Source organism: Indicator indicator, chromosome 27 (genome assembly GCF_027791375.1).
Source record: "Indicator indicator isolate 239-I01 chromosome 27, UM_Iind_1.1, whole genome shotgun sequence".
In the NCBI taxonomy this organism is placed as follows: Eukaryota; Metazoa; Chordata; class Aves; order Piciformes; family Indicatoridae; genus Indicator; species Indicator indicator.
In genome coordinates this window covers 6,980,821-7,000,139 of record NC_072036.1, presented here as the reverse complement: position 1 = coordinate 7,000,139, position 19,319 = coordinate 6,980,821, and the positions used below count along the sequence as shown (strand labels likewise).

The 19,319-nt window shown below is 40.8% G+C and overlaps 1 protein-coding gene across 1 annotated transcript in view; it reads right to left on the bottom strand.

Annotated features, from left to right (window-relative positions):
• The window catches only part of CEP85L (centrosomal protein 85 like), a 93,765-nt gene that overhangs the window by 20,768 nt on the left and 53,678 nt on the right, over positions 1 to 19,319 (bottom strand). The window contains exon 6 of the mRNA XM_054393022.1: positions 185 to 306. Within this exon, the coding sequence (XP_054248997.1) occupies positions 185 to 306 (122 nt within the window). The remainder of the gene's footprint in view (positions 1 to 184; positions 307 to 19,319) is intronic.

The following is a 19,319-nucleotide window of genomic DNA, read 5'->3' as shown; positions in this document are numbered from 1 at the left end:
GATGCAGCCTGCAGCCACTCTTCTCTCCTAGCAAGGATTAGCTCCCATATATTTCTGCACAAATATTTGCTGGACAGGAAGCTATTAACTTTACTGAGTATGCAGCTCTCCTGAAAAGTCAGATTCTACATCATAGCTTTCATATGATCTAATGCAGTCAATGCAGCAGGAGCAGGTTACTCACCGATCGATCACGATCTCTTTCTGTCTTAACAGCCCCTCTTTAATTTTCATTAGAGACTCCCAGTTGCTGAAGTCCTGATAGCTGGTAGCTGGGTAACTTTGACGAGACGTGCCAGCTGGAGCCTGCATAAAATGGTTGTAGAATTAGCCTCCAAAACAGTAAACTGAGACAACAATAAACTGCATTAAGGCCAAGACATATCATGAACAAATATCAAGCAAAACATTGTCAAGCAGTCCATGCTTCTGGTCAAAGTTCTGCTAGGAATTATAACACTGAGAGAATTCATTGCCTAAAATCCTGTCCACCATGGCGTGCTGAAGTCAGGAACCAGCTCCTGACAGCTGTGGTCTCTTCTGCAACTTAAAAAGAGTCTTTCTTCTCATTCAGTCTATTCAGCTCAATCCTTACCTTTCTGAAAAGCAAGGCAATGAGTTTTGCAAAGTTAAGACCAAAGCAGTGTTTTGTCAATTAGATGCTAGTGATAGTGTAACATGGTTGTTCTGTTAAAAAAAAAAAATCTCATGCCCAGTAGCCTCCTTTGCTGACTAACTGAGATGCTTTGCCTTTGAAATACATCTAATCTCATGGAGCATACATGTAACATAAAAACTAACAAAATACTACTTTGTATGATAACTGTGTACTTCAATTTGTTGCTCTGAACAGATGAAAACAACAAAATGTATTTCTGGTTTTGATAGCATGTTTCAGCCAGTTTTTTTTTTTTTAAAGAACATGCTAAAAATATTTATGTTTTTGATAGCATGTTTTAGCCAGTTTTTTTTTTTTTTGAAAGAACATGCTAAAAATATTTCTTAGCACTTCCCAGAATAACAACACACCACTCATAAGCACAAGGTGTTGACTGTTCCAAAGCTTTCTAGCTGCTTTGAAAGGTGTGGCAACACAGAGGTGGTCCACTTACATTTGATTATTCTGCCTCCTAAGGACATTAAACCAAATAGTGAGTGCAAGATACAGAAAGCCATCTACAACTCCTAGTCCTCGACTTGAATCCCCCAGGAGTACAAACTCAGATACCAGCTTGTCACACACACAGCATTCTTCTCCAGTTGCCCCAGAAAATGCCACTATTTTTGTCACCTGGCACCTCCTCCAACACCATCAGCTTTGCACTGAAAACATCTGTTCAGTTAAAACAGTATCCTTTGCACAGTGGCATCCAAAGGTCCTCACTAGTTTGTTTTTTGACAAGGGCTTGGCCTTGACTTTCATGACCTGGCAAGCCTTCAAGTCACTGCTGAGGCACAGCTAGCTGCTAGAAAAAAAATAACATTAAAAAAATCTTTGCTGTACTAGCCTATATGCAAATATTTATTGCTGGAACACACATTGCTGACCGATTCCATCATGTTTTTTAACACTGGGAAAATATTTTTTTCTCTGGACTACAGAATAACAACATTTGGGTAACTAAGGCCAATAATGGCTGGGCTTTCAATAATGCTAATTAAAATTATCCTCTCCAAACATGCTGGTAGTTTCTGCCTGAAGCAGTTGGGTGTCTCAGCACACAGAGGAGCACAGCATTCCACCTAACATGCTGCCTCCCATTTTAAAGGTCAAACTGATACCTAATTTCCAAAAAAGTAATGGATTTTAAAGGGCTTGTTTTCTGAAAGCTGCAGTGTAAATAATTCAGCCCTGTCTGTACTACAACTGTAAAGCCTGTTACTAAACAGCTAGCAGGGTGTCAAAAGTTATGCTAAGTGAATGATCCCTTTTGGCCAACTGTTTGCACTGCCCTGTGCCATGATAAACCCCTCCTCTGCTGGTAGCATTCTTCTCTCACTTCATTTTATAGGCATTCATTATTCAGGAGAAAGAATTCCTTGCACCCACAGCTGATCTAAGGCAAAGAATCAGCACCACCAATGTCAGTGGGATCACAAATGTTCCTTTAGTTCAACTGACAGTGGAGCCAACAGTCTCCACTGGCTGTGCTCAGGGACAGGGCAGTTGCCCTATCACCTCATTATGCAATGAAGGAGGAAGAAGAGGTGGATGTGGCAGCAACAATGCCAAGTGCAGTATTAGCACTACCCTGTGATGGGAAAAGAATTAGATCTGGAAAGGCAGAGCAGCAGCCACTGATAAGCTCTGCAATTGCTCCCTGCCCCGGGTAAGGAAAAAAGAATTTACCCATCCCTTCCTCCCCACCCAGATTTCTTCCTAACATCAAGCTGAGTGATTCAGTTCACAAAGCTCCTTTAATTCAGAAAGCCCAGAAAATCATCCATCATCTTCTTGCCAGCAAAGCACAACAGGGCTGGTAGCTCTTGTGCAGGAAAAGCAAGAGGAGGATGCCACCATGGAATCAGGCCCTAATTTTAAATATCTTTAGATGAAAGGCAAGGAAATCATTTCTACAGAAAGCAGCTGAGCCTTGCTGAAACACTAGAAAGAACAGCCAGAAAGAAACATTATAAAGGATTCTTGGATGGGTAGAAACAAGGCTGATTCAAGAAATCCTGACTTGTGGTACCTGTATCTGACCACCACCTACTTCCCACTCCACTCTGCTCCATCTTTGCCATCCAGTGAAGCCAGTATTTTGCTCAGCAGGATATAATCACTACAATTCTTGGCAACAAGATCTAGGCTCTATCACATTTTGCTATACTTTTACCAATGTATAGCTGTCACAGTGAGAGGACCTCGCATCATGCCCTTGCACTCTGCTTCCAGCTACGGTACACAAGGCACTCTTTGGGGAATCTTTCGTGAGGAGGACATAATTAAAACAAGAACTGAAACATCACATTGTGAAGTACTGAGAAATACAGACATAGAGCAGAGAGATTAGCTATGTTAATGCTATAACTATTTACAGACTACCCCACTACCATCGTATCTTCCAGAAAGTGGAAAGATTTCAATATGAAAACACTAAACAGCATTAAAATGCCTCCTCAAAGCAGCACTTCTTCCAACAGTTACCCTTCTTCCAAGAATGTTTGCTGAAGCTTCCTTCACCAATGAAAGCCCTGCTGCACACAAGGCATTATGTGCTTATTGGAGATCTCACAGACTTCACCCATGTAAGTCAGACAGGATTTTGACTGTCCTAGGAGTTACTGTTATTTGTACATTTATTTCTTCCCCAGCATTGTTTATACTGCAGTTGAGGCTTCTGAACTTTTATCAAGGTCAAGTTTGATCACCACAGCAGGAGGGGAAGACAAGATCCCTCAACACAACAGCTTGCAAAGGAGTTAAGAGCAAAGCATAACAAGTAAACGGTTGCTGGGATACTAAGAGAGATGGGGAAAAAACAAATGCTAAGGTCAGGTATGCTGCTCACCATGGAGGGGGGAAAAAAAAAATAAAGCAGATATTTGCTATGGAAGGCACAGTTGCAGGGGTTTGATTGATAGCAACCACATGGTCACTTAAACATGGCCTAAATTTATGTTGCTATCAAAGGGAGAGGGGCCTGTTCTCCTGACCCTTCTCACCACTTCAAACATTCATACCTTTCAGCTCCCTCCTGACAGCCCTAGCCCGCATGCTCCCCTGCCCCATGCCCATGAAGGTTATTTGCATCCAAGTCAGGCTCTGGCACGCATTGCTACGTGGAGAATTAATGCACGAGAAAACCTCTTGCAGTGGCACAGCTTCACAACGACAAGACAAATTATCTCAACTCCAGATGCTGCCAAACCCTCCAAAAATATCAGTTGGTGGACTGAGTATTTTCTAAGCTTCTGAAAAAAAAGCAAGCTACTATGTAGTTGCTCTGACACTGTCAGGCTACTGACCAAGACCTGGTGTTTAGATACGCAATTGGTTCAAGAAAAGGAACTCCCACATGAAAGTGACATAAGAGAAGAAACCCAAAACCTCCTGCTTTTTTCTTATCTTTTGAAATAGCCCTGCCTGTGCTGGTTGTCTGAATTATGAGAGGACAGAGAGGAGCAGCAGCTCAGCCCCAGTCTACACTCAGAGATCTCTATGTGCAGAATCTGCAAAACAAAAGATCTCTATATGCATAATCTGCATCCAGCAAGGGTTCCTGAATAAAACAGAAATCTTCACAGGGGATTAGTATGGGAACTGATCTGGAATGCTGGCCACCAATTAAGGTTTCATTCCCTCTGCCATTCTTGATGGCATTGTGCAGAATCCTCAAGCAACAAGCTCAGAAGTCATTAACTCTGAAAAGGCTTTGGAGGATCCCTGGAGATGCAGGTTTTTACTGTGCAAGTCAATGGATCAGTCTCATTAGAAGAGGCTGCAGCCACTCAGTCCACTGTGACTTTCTCATCTCTGCCACCTTAAGCTACTACATTCTGAAAGGGTGAAAGTGGCACTCCCAGAGCTGCAGGCTAGATTATATACCTTCTTCTGCTTATCTTCCTATGAACAATTACACTTCTCTTGCTTTTATGTGTTGTTATGGCATTCCTTTATAATCCACACAACACCAATGTTATTTTTGTCAGAAATCCTTTCCATTTATATTCTGGCAAATGTTATGAACACAAAACACTTCTAGGTGCCACTTAATGTGACGTTAAAAGCAACAGTGCCTGGAATTTTCCACTGATAACAATTGGGTATTTCCTAAGTATAGAAGCACTTGTTTTATTAAGTGTTCAATTTATCTTCCCATTACATTTGAATTCAAATGTTCTCTACCAAAAAAATAAAATAAAATCTGGAGATGAAAGGGAGCTTCCACAAAGAGAATTTTTAGCTTTTAGTGAAAGCTTCACTGTTATCAGGCTTTTGTTTCCTGTTCTGGCCTGGAAAGTAGCATGGGCAAAAACATGGAAATATATGGAAGGAGCTAAGTCACTCTGAATTCCATGAGAAGCAGGAGTATATATTTAGGGGAAGCTGATGCTCTGCAACTGCTTTATTAAGAGTCCCAATTAATCAAATGGAGGATCTTTAGATTCCACAAAGGGTATTGGCCCCCAAACCAGAATAGTCTGAGCCTCTCTCCTGTCTTCTGTTTGGTTTAGCTTTTTGTGAAGTTAAAAGAAACACGAGCCGTAACATTCCCCATGTTTAACTGAAGTTAAAAGGAAATAAAAACCTCCCACAAAAATAAAGGAGAAATATTCAAAATATTTGTATGACAACAAACTGAAGTATTCACACAAGTTCATAAGCACACTTGATTTAAAAACAACAATCCAGAACGGGTCTCTATGGGCATTTGCAAGAAGAATGGAGTCCAAGCAAATTGCTGGACCCTGTGCATTTAGATTTTCGTACAGGTACTTCTGTACTTGTCGTAACTGCCAGCACATGGAGAAGGAATGATTAGGAGAGATGCTGGCCTTTTGTTTAAAAAACATACATGGAGAGACAGTGTACCAGTGTGATTTACTAAATTTCAGAGCAAACTACAGAAATTTACAGAAAATCAGATCCTGGAATATCTAAAGCCAGCTGTCAAAATCCTGGCCTGAAACTTCTCCACCACAGACAACCAGAAGAATTGCAGCCAGTTTAACACCAGACTGCCTGTGAAACAGGGAACCACACAAGCATGGAAGACAGTTCCACAATTTGCGTGTGGAGCAAGTGACAGATATTTAAACTGTTTGGCTTCAGTCCAGATTATGAACCTTTCCCACTTGAGTTTATGAGGGGTACTTGAAACACACTTGTCTCTAGCAAAAGCAGCAGGATGATGTAAGGGTGCATTCGAACATCCGTGTCAGTGTGTGAAGGTGTTTTCCCTCCTCAGGAGATAAACTGGAGGGGGGTGAGGGGAGCCCTAGCACTTTTTTAATATAAGCAGAAAAGAGCAAAGAAAAATTTACACTTAAAAAGAAATAAATATCATCTCTATCACCAGCAATTAGTACTTGTCACTTGCAGGACTCGAAATATCTTAAGAAATTAGCCTCAGAATTCTTATTCTACAGAAAGGAAACTGAGACAACAGCAAAGACCATTCGATCAAGGACCTCTCCAAGGAGCACAAAACCACAGCAGAATCTCTGCTGTAGAAACCGTTTTGAAAGGAAAATATTGGTTTAACAGATACAAATGAGACTCTCCCTGCTTAAAGAAAAATAAACGTGTTGAATTAAGTTTTTGATGGAATTAGGAAGAAAAGCAAAGTCCTAATCCATCCAAACTATTCTTGGAACCAAACTGGAGATGAAGCTGCATACTCTGTTTGACAAGATCTGAATCTGGTTTTCATCATGCTAGAAAGTGTCACATACAGAGGCAGATGTCCTGATGCTCCAGCTGGAGATTCCCTTTGGTGTCTACTACTGAGAGAATGAGAGGAAGAAAATGATTCTCAGTGTTGTGATGAGCCACTGTGCTAAAAACGTGGCATCTGCAGCAAACTACACTGTCAAACAGTGCACCAATAATACCAAACCACTACCACTGAACCACATCCCTCAACACCACATCCACACATCTTTTAAATACCTCCCAGGATGGTGACTCTACCACCTCCATGGGCAGCTCAGGTGGGCAGAACTTGGGGAATCCTCTATACCTTTGCCTTTCTGATCCTATGAAGTAACAAAAATTACCTTAGTGTTTGCAATTGGATGCAACAAAGAAAGGAAGCAACAGATAGCTGACATTCACTATGGGGATTCTGTTTATCTTATTCATAGCCACTTCACAGGGAAAAAACAAGAAAGAAAAAAAAAAAGGCAAGATAATGGGCAGAAGAAATAAGGGAAGCAAAGAATGACATCATTCTGTCACACCAGCCAAGAGAAAGGCAGGTGTTTCTGCTTCACATTTTCCATATGCACATCTCAAAGTAGGACCAACTAAAAATTAGCATGAAAACCCTTTCAATGTCTGTTCTGCATGATCACCATGTTCATCTGAACGAAGAATCCCAGTGAGGCAAGACATTGAGGCCACTGGTCTACAAGCTCCCCCTCCACATCCCATGAGGGTGGCCACTGCAATACTTCGCAGGAGAGAATCCCTCCCCTTCTAAATGCTGCTAATGCATTCACATTTGAGCAATGTTTAAGGATTTCTGCTAGGACAACCCTCAGTTACAGACAGGTAGTAGCAAAATCCAAACCCCAGTTGCTTCTCTTCCATTCTGCACTCTCCATTTCTGTGGAGACAATCCAGCACCACCCCTTGGCAACTTGAACATGGTTTTCCAGCTTTATCTCTCTTCCATATGCCTTTGCCTTGCTGTTCATCCATCACTCACAGCATGTCAAATAACACAACTAGTATCTGTGCTTCCTAGAACAGTTATCTCAAAAGACACTCAACACAGTTTCTTAGGTATAAGGATCTCAGGGTACCACCTAAAGCACAATGTTCAGCTTAACCAATTGAGAACACCAGTAAATATCAAAATACCATTCTCCCAGGCATCTCTTAGAGATAAAAAACCACTTCCACTGTAAAGAAGAGCACTGAATTTCCTATATCACATTGCTATTTTGAAGACACTTTGCATTACTATAATGAACTACTATTTCATTATTTAACTTTCATTAATCTAGTAAAAGAAAGTAAACTTCATTGATAAGAAAGCAACCAGGTATTTGAAAGAACACAACTTTCTGTACTTTCAATGTTTTGTTGGAAAATAAAAAAAGCTAAGTGGGACAAGTCTGTGCTAACTGTGTTGCCTCCAAGTGAACTAAGTGCTCCCTATGGGATATGGAAGAGGAAGGACATTGGATTTTCAGAGAGCCAGGCAAAATTTCTTGTTTCCCTACATCTGACACTGGGTCAAAGCACCAAAGACAATAAACAGGCGTTACTTCTGAGCCCTGCCATCCACTTTAATGGCTAAAAGTTCATGCCAGTAACAGCAACTAAAATGAAAATATTCAAGCTGACCTTCTGAAAACATGTTTGGGTAGCAACAGTCAGATGGCTAGTCCTGCCAGTGCTTTCAGCATTCCCAAAACAAAAAATATTTTAGCCCAAGCTGTATAGTTTTCTATTAATTTATTTTGTACATTTTTTTTTAAATCACTTTGCAACAGTACTTGTTTATCATGAAGAACAAAATGTGAAGATGAAACTACTTTTACTTAGGAAAAGTAACTTCTTGTCCCAGAGAAGAATAACACAACACAAAGCCTAGATTTCTCAGCAGAGCTGTTTAATATAATGCCAGCAGAGACTGAGGCTCACTACACAGGCAGCAATGTCTGCAGCCTCAGAAAAGCAACTTCGTTCACATACATCCAAAAAACATTTGTGATTCCAGATGTGAATGAGCATCATTGAAGTCACACATAAGCACTATAGGCACACAAACTTATGGTCCATAAATCCATATCAAATTCAAGCAAAAAACCTTCAAAGGCATAAAATAAGGATGTTTGTGTCTCTAAATTGATTTGACTATCTCCTTATCTGGTGTAAAGCTGGAAGTTGTTCACACCAGCTGAAAACATTGCTTTTCCTACATTTTTAGAAGGAAGAAGAAACTCCCATCTTCTTTTAGGTCACTTGTAGTACAAATGTAACTGAAGGATGTATTAGCTGGGTCCTATCCCTCAGCAAAAAATGTCTCATAAGCCACATTTGCTGGTACCTACATGGCCACAAGCAATTTCACATGCTGCAGGAAGCATCTCAGAATCAGTCCAGAAAACACTGGTTACAAAAGGAAGTATTTCATGTTAGTGTTCAGCTTCAACACCCACTCAAACTAGTGCACATCTATAAGAACATCTGCTGCTTCTTGTTGGTTTTAGTTACTTTTAAACTACAGATGTGCAACACAAGAACCTCAGTGGTGCAGTTCCTAGAGGTACACCTGCAGTGTGAGAGGAAACTGCAGCAGCACCATGACATACTACACTAACCTCAGTACTCAGCCTCACTGCTGAACTTCTTTATTACAATGAATTGGGCTTGGGTTAGAGTTCATTTTCACACAGTTGGGGATTATCGGTGGACTAGATCCTGACATCTCAACTCCTTACAGATTATACAGGTGGCCAGTGTTTACAGCTGGAATTTTAAAAACTAGCAGAGGAAAAGGGAGAAATAGTCCAGGAAATTATGGCCAATGTGAATAAAAGTAGTAGCATTATTATATAAATAAAGGAGTTGGTATGCTGAAGTATAACACGTCTCTTTTTGGACATTATCCCAAACATCAACGGATCTCTAAATAAATTTATGAGAAGAAACATGCTCTGGTGGTAGACTTCTAATCCCACTGGAGAAAGCCCAGATCATCTCCATTTAAGGTCAAGCAAGCAACAGCTGCACATTTTTGTTCCCCAGAACAAAACAAAGCAGACCAGAACTTCCAACAGAGATTCCTTTTTTAAAGCTTTTCCTTTCTTGATAACCATGGGTGCCTGGACCCCTTCACCCCGGGTGAATCAAACAGCACAACAACAGGCTCATATATACTGTCTGTCTGACCACATGCACTGTCAGTCTGCTCAGGTGCATTGTCAGTCAGTGTGACATGTTCCATGAGCAGCACTTTGGCACCTGCCTCAGAACCCCATCAAAATCCCTTGTGTAACTTGTGGGGAGTGATACTAAACTGAACTAGAGAAATGTTTGCAAGAGGGTATCTAAGCAAACTTGTTCATCATCACTACAAGAGCTGCACAAATTAAGACCACATGAGTGTTGCATGTTATTGTTATTTAATAAACATATTTCCAATCTCAAAATTTCTTATCCAAGTTAGACATTTGCAGAAGGCAGGTATTACATTTCTGATGAGATACGATTATTTTTCTTCATGCCTTACTTTGCACATTTAAGGACCATTCTTTAAAAGGAAGACCAAGTTATGACAGTGCCAATAGCTCAAACAAAATCAGCATTCTTGTAATGCATCTCATTTCTAAGAAGTTCCAAAATGATGATTAGGTCCAATTTGCTAACAAAAATAAGTTCTGAGGTAAAGTAACTAAATAACATGATCATTTTACAGTGAGTTGGTAAAAGGGAGGAACTGCACCACAGCTAGCACAGTGGTGGGTGTTGTACTTTAATAACGAAGCCCAGAGGTGAACTTCAACAGCACAAGTTTCCTATTACACCTTACAAAAGGCAAACAATGCAATGATAGCAGTGCTTCTGCCAGATGATAGCACACAATAGAAACATGAAGCTTCCCTCATAAAAAGGCTGAACACAATTTGCTTGACTGTGAGAGATTTATAAAGTTAATAATGCCATTGTAAGTAAATTATGGAACCCTTTGCAGTGGTAAAGGACTATTACCCCTCTCTGTGGGGATATTCAATTAACTTTAAACTGAAATATGTGACCCTAAATTTCCTGAGTTTGATATTAAAGGATAACAGAAAGCAGGTAGATTTATTACATTAAAACTGAGTTGCTACCTTCAGCTAAGTTACAACTGATTTTACAGAAGAGCTAAACTTTATTTCCAAGAATAAAAATGGAGCTCAGTTTGAAGCAAGGTGGTACATCACCCTCCAAGGTCTTTTTGTCTCTGGTTAGCAACATGTATCAAAACAGGGCTTATAGGGAATGAAAAAAATGCCAAAAAAACCAAAATAAAATATCCCCATCCTGTCTGGTTTCCTGAGCAAAGCCAGGCACTAAGCTAAACAAGCACTGTCAAAACTGGATCTGTAAGTGTGCAGTCAGCCTGAGCTTCTGTGTATCTGCCTGCAATTTCCAAATCAGGAAGAGAGACGTGCTGGCAGTTGGATCCACAGATGAAGTCTGATGTTGGATGCTCACACACTCAACCATTCAGCTCTTTCACATTCAGTAAGTCTGCTGCTTCCCAGATTAACAAAACCTGTTCCATAGATGCACTGTGGTCTCACTGCTACCTTCCAGCACAGGATAATACATCTGAAAAGTAGCATCCACCTGCTACTCCTATCCAAACAAACACAACAGGTTCTCAAGAACCACTTGGATAGTTTCCAGCCACAAAATGAGAGCAAGGGAGAAAATTAGCGTGTGTCTGTGTGTGTGTTTTAAAGGGATTTAAGTTGTATAGGAATGATACATTTCAGAGAAAAATGTAGATAGATATGCTGAGGGTTATTTGGGGGGGAAAAATCCTCTAACCTACAAAATAGCTTAAAGGCTTGAAGAAACTTGAAATACAGAAAAATTCGAGCAGTGTCAGAAGATGATATTGGAAAACACACTTCATATGCTGTAAACTGAATACTGGCTGTGTAACAGCATTATCAAAACATACTTGAAGTGTACTTTAAGAAACGCCTTTTACAAAGGAAAATCATTCAAACTCAAAAATCCATATGGAATGTGATCACCCACACTAGAGATTTAGGGGGTTTATGGAAAAAAAGAAAATGCAAAAAACAACCAACCCCAAAAAAACAACCACCCCCATTGCTGTAGCAAAAATAACAAATCCAAACCAGGTGCCTGAACAGATTACCATTTAAGATCTTGTTTAAAAGGCACAGTGGAAGCAGGCAGCCCCCTTAGCTGCTTCCCAGATTCCTTCATCATGTGGCTGTGCAGGTGGTCCCCTGGCACACAGCTCCCTTCCCGAGAGGAAAGATGTTGCCCATGTTTAATCCATTACCGCTGTGAACAAGTTTAGAGAAGCAACTGCCTGTTGTCAGAAGGCAGAAATGGGGCCAATCACAACTTGTGAGCTGCTGAATGACACCAGGAGTCCTGCCTCTGAACTTTTGTTACTTCTTTCCCCTCAGCCTACTTCAATTGTTCCCACAACTTGGTCACAGGCTCAGACAAGTTGCCAGAGATCTACAGACGCTTCCCACAGCCCTGAGCAGGTTCCTCTGTGCTTCACTGACAGTTGTACTAGAGGTAAGGAACCTCTCTCTTCTTTTATGCTTTTAATTCCTACAGCAAGGTGGTCTAGCTGGAGCTTTCTACTGAAACTCCTCTATTCAACAGCTTTTTGCAACTTGTTTATCAAAAATACAGACATGCAGGCGTTACAGCTCCAAGTCAACAACATAATGCTGTGGGGGATGTATTTTGCAACAAAGGGAGTTTTTCTACATGCTCGAGGGACACTGGCTGTCCTTGGGTAGATGAGAAGCTTTCATAATCTTCCTCAAACCTTTGTTTCTCAATTTAATACATATTGTTTAGGTTTTAATAAAACATTCACAAAGACAGTAATTCACTTAAAAGTTTTGTAGAGGCACTTCCTCCACCCTCCAAAGCTTCTTACCCACACAGCTCAGAAAAGGTCTTTAAACACTTAACTCATAAAAGCTTTTGAGAAAGAAGATCTTGCTTTGTTCTATGATGAAGTAGTAGCCTTAATTTTTAAAAATTCAGCTGTTTATAGCAGTACTAGAACTGAAATTGTATCATGTTACACAAAGTACAGTTCAAGCTACAGAATTTATATATCATTTTTTCTCGTGAATTCCTTTAAAGGTTTGTTTTCTCCTACTGGTCACTGTTAACTGTCAAACTTGTCTTATAAGGCTTGCATGAACAGATAAATAATTTAGCTAGAATTCGTAACATCATGAACTGAATTTCAAACACAGGAAATAATCCATTTTAGTTCCAACTAAGGAAAGAGCATGCATACTGTAAAGCAAAAAAAGCAACTCCACCTCTGAAACCACTGCAAAAAGACCACATCTCCAACAGAAACATATCACAAAGGACATGAAAGATGTAGATATATTTTAAAGGGAATATGATTCATGAGTCTCTCAGGAATATCTCCTCCTTACAACCATGTTTCCTCTTCTATCAGTTCACACCTTACTATTACTTAGGTAGATACCTAAGGTTCTGGTTTTTGAAAAGACAGACTGAGTATAGACCTTAATTTTGTGAGCCATGTTTTCCCTCTTACTGAACAGACACCTCATTTCTTTCCCCATTACTAATTGGTAGGCATCAGGCAAAAATATATACAGGTGCTTGGGTTTGTGCTCAACTGCCTTGTGCCAGTTTTGAATAGACAAGTACTGGAAGTGCCTGGACATCCTGTTACTCCTAAGGCAAACAATCTGTTCTGAAGTTCTCTAGCAGCTGTTTCCAGTAGGCAGAAGCAGCATTTCAGAGCTCCCAGTGCCTTCAAACCAATACCTACAGCAAGCAAGATGATTCTGAGACAGACATTTTTTCCCAAGGCTGGTTATGTAAAGGGTATGGGGGAGTCAGGGTTTATTTTACCATGCACAGAAACTTTCTCTCCTAACACGAACTCTGCATACATGCAGCTCTGAAAGTACACAGTTTGTGCATACACACCCAGACTGAACATATGCTGCTGCTGCTGGCAGCTCTTTACTGGAATACATCCATAGCTGCAGCAGGTGAGATGCCCCTTCATCTGCATTCTATCCTGTCACAGAATTGTACTTTAAAGTGGATGACAGCATGACTCACATGCTAAGTTAAATCTCAGAATTTCACACCAATAGTATCTCATGTCACAGACGTCCAAACTGAGTAACAACAGCCTACAGTCAAGACAGAAGCATGTGCTACGCAGCAGGTGATAAAAGTGTTACAAATCAGATGTGAAAAACTGAGTTTCATTTACAGCAAATAATTTTCTGCTTTTTTTGCTACGTGTCTAAATACAAATAACATAGTTGTCTTGAGAGATTCAGATTTATGTGTATACCACATTTCTGTTTTAAAACGTTGCATTTAGTCCTCAGCCTCTGAGGAGGTTACAAATATAGCATCATCACTGTAGAATATTAAACTCAATACAATCAACTTGTAATCAGATAGCATAAAGGTGATTTTCACTGCTTTTTTCCAGACCATCAGCAAACGAGTATGGGATACAGCTACAAGAGTAACTTTTCATTTGTGTTAAGAATATTTTGACCTAGGAATAGAAAAGTACCTCGGCTGGAGAAACAAAAAAATCCCACAGGAAAGTAATGTTATGTTCCCTAAACTACAGGATGCTTTAGAACTGGAAATTTGTTTTTGCTGTCTAGAGATTGATATATACGGCTTAAGAGGACTTTCCTGGCATCAAGTTACTTCTCAGAAGCTGAATTTACCTACTATATTCCTCTTCTAATCAATGCCATGCCATTGTCCCCTACACTGCTAAACAACTTGCAACATCCCCTTCCACTTCTGTTCTACATGCTAGATGTATTACAATTTTTACTGCCGTTCAAACTACACTTACCCCTTTTCCTATTAACAAGCAGTGCCACATGAACCACCAGAACCTAAAACCCAGCCTGAAAGTTTAAGGTGTTAGGTACTCAGTGTGTGCAGAATCACAGAGTTGCCAGGGTTGGAAGGGATCTCAAGGATCATCTAGTTCCAACCCCCCTGCCGTGGGCAGGGAAACTTTCCACTACATCAGGCTGCCCAGAGCCACATCCAGCCTGGCCTTAAAAACATCCAACAGTGAAGTGGAGGAAGGAATTAGCTTCCTGCAAGTTGCTCCATGAAAGGCACATCATACCAAGAGACAGGAAAAAGTACACGCTTATGAGATCTCTTATGGCAGAAGATGAAGGGAACTGATGAGTATGGAGGCTGAAACACCTGCCCAAGCTCCCACCACAAGGTTCTGCAGCAGCTGCAGCGAATTTAAGCCAGAGTTCCAAACCAGCCCAAAGCATTAGCTCCCAGGCTACTCTAAGGGACCAGCACACAGATCAAAGTTCCAGTTATCTCCAAAGTATGTGGGTACCTTCCAAAAGCCAAAATACCAAGCCTGGTGCATTGAGCTATCATCCAGTGTCATTTCTTGGTAATACCTTTCAGATTCTTAAGGACTTGAAACATAGGGAAAGGCTCTTACTGGCCATCTTGCTTCTAGAACATTGAGAACAAAGCTAGTCAAAAGCAAGATTTTAAGAGGAATGAATTGAGAGGGATGGAAAGAAAAAAAAAAAAACATCTGAAGTGTAAGCCTTCCCCTCTCCTCTCCCAAACAAACAGAAAACATTGACACTGCAGTACAAACCAGACTTTGAAACAAAAGGTTTGAAAATGTGTGAAGCAAAAGAAGGATAAAATGAGTTTGCTTTGCTTGTTACCAGCACTTCCCAAAAACCTATGAGCTAAATTGTTGCTTCTTCCCTCTTCCCAAGGAAATATTTTCTGCATGTTACTGAAAAAATGACATTATATGCAACAAGTCCAGTTCTCTCCAATCACTTAATGTACTCCAGCTGCAGTTTTCTTTCCCCTTGCACATTTCCTTGCTTTTTCCCCACACTCCCACTCTTCCACTGCTCATTTTCTTCTACTTTCCTCCTTCAATCTGTCCTCTCCTGCACTGTAATCTATATTCTTGCCTTTCATTTCAACCTTCAGCCCTTTATTTGCCCTTTGACATTTTCTTAACAAAACCAAACAAACAACAAAAAAAACCCAAACCCCACAACACAATAACCACAACAATAAACCAGAAACAAAAAAATAACTCTGCTTTTTTGTAGTCAAGCTGTTGAATTGGCTAATATCCTGAACAGCCTTCTTCAGTGATACAAGTGAACTCAGCCTGAAATCAAAAGCACCAGAATTCTGCACCTCTAGCACAGGCAAATACAAAACCAAGCTGCTGGGACAAATTCTAGCAAATCTCTTCCTTTGATTTTTATTTTTTTAATTTTTTTAAGATACTAAAAATTAATTTATGATATACAGTTCTATACTTGAAAACCTGTAAGCAACTTCTGGTTTATCATAGGAAACTTTTACTTACAGAACAGAAGTGACAGTAGTGATACCCACCAGAAGCCTTTGGAGTTAAATTCAAACTGCTTCAACCTTCACCCCCTTCTCATCTTCCTCACACAAAATGGAGGTATTTCAGATCTGGAAATCTCAACTGCAGTGACTCCACACTGCCAATGAGGAGATATTTTACAGCAGGGCTCAAAACAAAGCAATGCAGCTTGGAACAAGATACATACATTAACAAGACAGCCAGCAAAAGTACGCCTACACCTCAGCTGCAGCTGCTTGCACGTGCAGAGCTTTACAGCACTGCAGTGTCTTCTCTGGGGGTCAACAACCCACCAGTAATGGTGACAAAGGGCTCCAGCTTCAACCCAACTCACAGTGCTCAGTCCTGTGAGCAGAGTTCTTTGCTTTGGCACTATGCATATGTATCTGAGTTTACCTCCTCTGAATATACAGAGGATGCCTCTTCACACAAATGCCTACAGGAATTTCTTAGGTCAGGTATTTTTTGGTAACAGTTCTAAAGAGGTACTAGATCAAGGATCACATAACTTGATGCTACTTTTGGCATCACTATCTTTATGGTTATTAAGACATTTCATTTCAATAGATGTAACTGAATGACTAGGGTTTGGAGACACCTCATTGTAAAAATCTCTGCAACAGACTGTTACGCAACACCACTTTTTAACAATGCCCTTTCAGGGGCTTCACTTGGTCGTGTGGGACAGCAACAAATCAAAGATGTCAAACCTCTTCTATCCCACTGATATCACTGCTGCATTTAGTAAACATATGACAGGAAACATGCTGGGTCTAAAATTGCTGCAGCATTTCCAAAGGAGCCAAATTTATCTCATGTGACTTCAATGGAGTCAATGCAGTTGCACCAGGAACGAGCATGGCCCACAGATTTCACTTTGGTCACATACCTCCTCCTCTCATTGTGAAGGACACCCAGGAACAAAGATAAAAATAACCTGATAAATCAGGGCAACAGTCACATGTCAGTGAAGAAGGAAGCAATAACTATGACCAGTGACTCATTCTAGGGCACCAGGTATAGGGGATCCCCTACACAGGAACATACAGGTGATAGGACCAGAGGGAATGGATTGAAGATTGAGGAGGGGAAATTTAGAGTGGGTATTAGAAAGAAATTCTTTACAGTAAGGGTGGTGAGACACCAGAACACGTTGCTCTGGGAGGTCATGGATGTCCCCTCCCTGGAGATGTTCACAGCCGGGCTGGATGAGGCCTTGAGCAACCTGGTCTAGGGGAAGGTGTCCCTGCCCATGGCAGGGGAGTTGAACTAGCTAATCTTTAAGGTCCCTTCCAACCCAAATCACTCTATAAATCTATGAAGCACACACCTCTTGCTGCTGTGCAGAAGACAAGCCTTTCAAATCCAGTACCAACACTGGAATGTACACAGAGCTGCAGAGCAATGCAGCCAATAGTTTCTCTAGGGCAATGCTCAGGCTCAGGGCACACCTGAGCCATGCTTTTCAACTTAAAAAAAAATAAAAAAATCAAATACAGTTTGCCCTTTTGCTACACCTTCCTTTCTAGAAGTGGTGTGTGCATGAATATTCCTTCTTGATATTGACATAAAACACAGTCAGGAGACTAAACAGCAGAGAACAGCTACTATTTGTGGCACAGATCAGCCTTCATTTCAGCATAACTATTTTTCAGGCTGCCCATTTTGACCTTGAGAGCCACCCATATGCAGCTGTGTTGCTGAATCTGTTTCTCTTTACACACACTTTAGGTGAGTGACAGCACCACGGAGGATTAACAAGCAAGAGATGTGTTTATTAGTCAAAGCCCTGCACTTGTAAAGGCAAACATTAAAATACAAACTTAGACTGCTTCCTTTGCTTACAAGAAAACTTCTCCCAGGGGTAGACCTAGCAGATAAAAGGACACAGAGGGATTTCAAAAATTTCCAAAACCATATGAGATTTTAAATTAAGAAAACCTAATTATTCTATTTTGACCTCTCCCCACCCTTCTCTACACCATTTTCTAGCTGTAAAAACTTACCCTACGTTTATTTTAATATCTTGTCTGGTCATGTATGTCCAAACAGCTAATGCTGACTCAGCTGGACTGAGGCTCCCAATCTATCATCTGCTCCCTCAGCAACATCCCTCACCCATTCCAAAGGGAATAGTATTTTTTTGTTCCCCTCCAGGAAGGATCTTGCCATCTCTCCTCACCTGTGTTGGCCTTGCATCTGTCCTGCCCAACCAGCTGATAATACTGTTTTTTATGGAAGCACTTCAAAGTCTCAGGTCCTTATACCCCTTGAGTCATGCAAGCGAAGCATAAGCAGCAGCAGAGCAGTGCAGGTGCCAGCATGTGTGCAGTCAGATCTTACACAGAAATGGACTCCTTGTGCACAAACACAGGAGAAACCTCAGGCTTCTCCAATCCTTCAGAGGGCCCCAACAAAACCAGCAGCCAGGATGAAGACAGATGTCTTGCTGTAGCAGGTCACACACAGCCCCGATACCACAGGCTGCACACACCCTGCATTAAAGAAATGACAGCAGGAGCTGTGAAGTAGCCATCCCCAGGATATATTGTTCTCTGGGCAGCGTTTGTCACACAACCTTCTCTGCATTAACATAAATCCATTAGTGGTTCATCTACAGTGACTTGTCTAGAAAAGGATCCCAGTCTGTACTGGGCTGAGAGAACAATTGTTCTTTCAGCCAAGTCACTTGAGAATTCCTATGCATGTCTTGCTTTTACTGCTCTTGGGGCAGACAATGACCAGCAGAAGATACTTGGCAAGCACTTGAACTGCTTGAACAGACAGAAACAGGTACACCACAAAGTCAAACAAAGCTGAAAAATGATAGTCACTATGAAAGCAAGTTCCTGGTGTGTGTTTTGTTCGCAATAAAGTTCAGACCAGCTATAGCTCGAAAAATCATAACAAAATCTGAAGTTCAGAGATGTCATCACATAGAGTCCTCTAAAGATATTACAATATCCATGTGTAACCTGGCTTCTTTCAAAGTCTCTTATGAAATACCAACACTGGCACTGGAAGTACACATTCTGCTCATATAGTACTATTGGACTTGATATCCCAACATAGAGGGACTGCAAACAGAGTCTAAATGGCACTCGTTTCATTTTTGGTTTTTTTCCACTTTAGCCATATCTAAAGTCAAATTTGTGGGGGGAAAAAAAGTGCCCCTGATTCAGTCAGGATCCTTGTGTAATTTGGGCTGCAGTTATCTAAGCAATGGCTTCCCTTTATGTGGCATATAGGAATTTCATTTATTGCCAAAAATACTCAAAGATGTGGCAAGGAAAGGCCCTCTGTGAAAGATATGATCACAATATAAATTCATAGAATATTTAGGGGCAAATGAAGCTTTAGGAGCGAAGTTTGAGAGATGTGCAAGATGGCTATATTATCATCATCATCCTGAAAAATGAGTTTTCACACTGCAATAGCACCTACAGAATCCACATCTTTATGAACTAAGCAAGCATA